This window comes from Rhinopithecus bieti, unplaced genomic scaffold, assembly GCF_001698545.2.
Source record: "Rhinopithecus bieti isolate Rb0 unplaced genomic scaffold, ASM169854v2 scaffold_22453, whole genome shotgun sequence".
Lineage (NCBI taxonomy): Eukaryota > Metazoa > Chordata > Mammalia > Primates > Cercopithecidae > Rhinopithecus > Rhinopithecus bieti.
Genome location: NW_016810682.1, coordinates 808,507 through 812,554, shown reverse-complemented (window position 1 = coordinate 812,554; position 4,048 = coordinate 808,507). Strand labels below are relative to the sequence as shown.

General features: G+C 38.1%; 1 protein-coding gene across 16 annotated transcripts in view; it reads right to left on the bottom strand.

Moving 5' to 3' along the window:
* Window positions 1-4,048, bottom strand: part of RNF38 (ring finger protein 38) — a 155,108-nt gene that overhangs the window by 5,132 nt on the left and 145,928 nt on the right. For all 16 annotated transcript variants that reach the window (XM_017892626.1, XM_017892639.1, XM_017892640.1 and 13 more), the window contains one exon: window positions 1,371-1,470. In XM_017892626.1, coding sequence (XP_017748115.1) covers window positions 1,371-1,470 — 100 coding nt within the window. The remainder of the gene's footprint in view (window positions 1-1,370; window positions 1,471-4,048) is intronic.

Genomic DNA, 4,048 nt, shown 5'->3' with positions numbered 1-4,048 from the left:
TATTAGCCAGGATGGTCTCGATCTCCTGACCTCGTGATCCGCCCGTCTCGGCCTCCCAAAGTGCTGGGATTACAGGCTTGAGCCACCGCGCCCGGCCAGAAATGACCTCTTCTACTCCATCCTCCAACAGTGGCCAGAAATCCTTCTAAAACAGTCTGTTATATCCTTCCCAAATGCTTTCAGGATCACACCTAAACTCCTTCACGCTTCAGAGTGGCTTCAAGCTGGTCATTGATTTTCTCTCTGAACACCTTTTCTTTTCCCACTCTTCCTCACATTCCAACTATCAGCCACATGGAACTTGTGGTTTTGACTGTTCTCTGTGTGCACATGTCAGGGATTTGCAAATATAATGCTTTCCTTTTAAAATAATTTAAGACTCTTTGTCTTCAGGATTGAGTTTGGGCTAATTTAGATACTATGGAACTGTGCTCCCTCAGAACTGACTTTTAACTCTATCTTCCTCTCTAAATTGTGAGGTTACCTAGTTTTATCCAAATCAGAACACTTCATTTAAAAAATAACAAATTTGACTATATAAATTTTTTTTATAGTCATGGAGCCACTGCAACCCAGCCTATTAAAGTTCTTTTACTGTATCACATTTTTATTCTACTGTTACAATTTGAGATTATGAAACTATTAAGAGTAAAAAAGCAGATTTTGTAAACTTTTTTTTTTAAACATTAAATAGCCAGGTGCAGTGTATAACCCCAACACTTTGGGAGGCTGAGGTGGGAGGACTGCTTGTGCCCAAGAGTTCAAGACCACTCTGGGCAACATAGTGACACCCCGTCTCGCTTGAGCCTGGGACGTCAAGGCTACATTGAGCCATGACTGTACCACTGCACTCCAGACTGGGCGACACATTGAGACCCTGTTTCAAAAAATATATACATAAAAAAGAAGCCACTGCAATAATTTCACCCTGGCATAGCCACTCTTATGGATTTGTGTCCTTTGTGCTTTTGTTCATATATACAAAGGAGAAAATGGTCAGAATTAAATAAAAACACTAGATGTACTATTCTCCATGCAAACCTCTGACAACAGAGCTATAATTAGGTAGCCTTCTAAACTCTCGAAGCAAACTGTGGCCTAGCAAGTTCGGGCCTTCTCCCTGTATGCCATGAGAAAGGACATACTGATTGTCAAGAGGTCATCCATTTGGGTTTTGTATAATCACTCCTATATTGTTGACTGCAGTTAATTTTTACTGGCCTTTTCTCCTCATTTGAAGAGATCATACTCAAAGCTGTGTTTCCATTTTGTCTTCCTGTCCACTGAGTTACGAACTTACTCTAATTAACCTATGGTCAATAAAATAGAAAAATTCAATGTCATTTCCTTTAAAGATATTATCACTTTACCTTAAGCCATTTGTCAACACACTTGGCATGGAACTCGTGGTTACAGGGTAAGACTCTAAGTAGCTGCCTTGACTCAAAATCACACATGCATACTACACACCTAAAAAAAGCAAAAAGATCATTTAACCATAAAACCAGATGGTTTTCTATTGTTATGACTATTGAAACCTACAAGATAATTTATTCTGTTATCAAAATATCACTTAAATTTTTAAACAAAATTAACCAATACCCTGAACAAATTGTGATGTTAAGGCAGTAAGAGGGTTTTGCTTTACTAACAGATTACCAAGAAAATTTCTAGTTAATATGAAGTCAATCTTAATACCAAAGATTCTATACTATTTAAAAAAAAAAAAAAAAAAAGTGTTGGAACAACTTATGTCCACATACAAAAGAATAAAGGTGGACCCCTACCTCATACCATATAAAAGCTGACTCAAACTGATCAAAAGCTTAAGTGTTAAGAGCTAAACTATTAACCTCTCAGAAGAAAACACAGTAAATCTTCATGACCTTGGATTAGACAATGGTTTCTTGGAGATGACATTAAAAGCACAAGAATTAACAAAAAAAGAAATGCAGTTGTTCTTCAGTATCTGAGGGGGGATTGATTTCTAGGACCCACAACGGATACCAAAATCTGCGGATGTTCAAATCCTTTATATACAATGGTATAGTGTTTGTGACCTATGCACACCTTCCCATATACTTTAAAATCATTAATATATTGTAATACCTAATACAATGTAAGTCATATGTAAATAGTTGTTATACTGTATTGTTCTTTATTTGTACTACATATTGCTCTATTATTTTCTATTTTTATTTTTTCCTGAATATTTTCTATCTTTGGTTGGCTGAATACAGAGGGCTGAGTGTAGGCTGAAATAAATCAAAATAAAAATTTAAACATTTTGTGCTGCAAAGGACATCACTGAAAACTCAACAATCCACAGAATGGCAAAACATTTTTTTTACACTTTTATTATTCTATTCCTCAGAGATCCCTGTTCTGAGGGAGGACATTTTGAAGATAATTTATCTGATGAGATCTATAATACGTATAGAACTTCTACAACTCAATAATACAAAGACAAACCAACTTATGGAAAATGAAGCAAGGATCCAAATAGACATTTCTGAAAAGAAGGTATACAAATGGCTAGTAGCACATGAAACATTCAAGATCATTAGCTATCAGGGAAATGCAAATCAAATCTGCAGGAAATACCACTTCACAACCACTAGGCTGGCTATAATAATAATAAAAAAGACAATATAGAGTGATTCAAAGCCATTATTTACCTTTGGCATTATTCAATGCCAAAAGTGGAAACCCAAATGTCCATCCACTGATAAAAAAAAAAATACGATCTATACAGTGGAATATTATTTGGCCATAAAAGAAATAACTTACTAGTAAAAGCTACAATATAGAAAAAGTTATGCTAAGTGAAAGATGCTAGACACAAAAAGATCATATATGACCCCATTTATGTATAATCTATATCGACACAGTGTAGACTGAGGATGGGGAGGAGGCACCAAGGTAAGGTAGAAATATAAAGAGTGTTGCTAGTGGGTGAAATGGGTGAGGGGTTTCGTTTTAGGGTGACACAATGGGTCTAAATTTGATTGTCGTGATAGTTACATAGCTCTGAATATACAAAAAACCACTGAGTTGTACTTTTTTTTTTTTTTTTTGAGACGGAGTCTCGCTCTGTCACCCAGGCTGGAGTGCGGTGGCGCGATCTCCACTCACTGCAAGCTCCGCCTCCCGGGTTCACGCCATTCTCCTGCCTCAGCCTCCCGTGTAGCTGGGACTAAAGGCACCCGCCACCACGCCCGGCTAATTTTGTATTTTAGTAGAGACAGGGTTTCACCGTGTTAGTCAGGATGGTCTCGATCTCCTGACCTTGTGATCTGCCCATCTCGGCCTCCCAAAGTGCTGGGATTACAGGCTTGAGCCACCGCGCCCGGCCTGAGTTGTACTTTTTAATTATTACTATTTTTTTTTCGAGACAGTCTCGCTCTGTCGCTCAGGCTGGAATGCAGTGGTGTCATCTCGGCTCACTGCAACCTCCGCCTCCCGGGCTCAAGCAATTCGCCCTGCCTCAGCCTTGCGAGTAGCTGGGATTACAGGCGCCTGCCACCATGCCCAGCTAATTTTTGTATTTTTAGTAGAGACAGGGTTTCGCCATGTTGGCCAGGCTGGTCTCAAGCTCCTGACCATAGGCGATCCACCTGCCTCAGCCTCCCAAAGTGCTGGGATTACAGGTGTGAGCTACCGTGCCTGGCCTCAACTGTACATTTTAAATGGAATTTTACGGTATGTAAATTATATATCATTAAAGCTATTTTTAAAAGATCCCCTACTAAGCAGAAATTTTTGGTAAGAACCTCAAACTTTATGTGCATGAAGTTTCAATCTTGTGTGAAAACATTCTAGAATGTCAATTAGAAACAAAATTGCTAAGTGACATTAAAATCCAAAACAGCCCTAACAGAACTTTCTAAGATGATAGAAATGTTCTAGATCCACAGCAGCCATTAGCTAGAATGACTAAGACATTTAATTTTCATTTAATTAGCTCTATATTGACTTATTGGACAAGCATTGCCTTAGACTATGAAATAAAATAACTTATCTTTATAAAATTATCTGACTCTTAAGC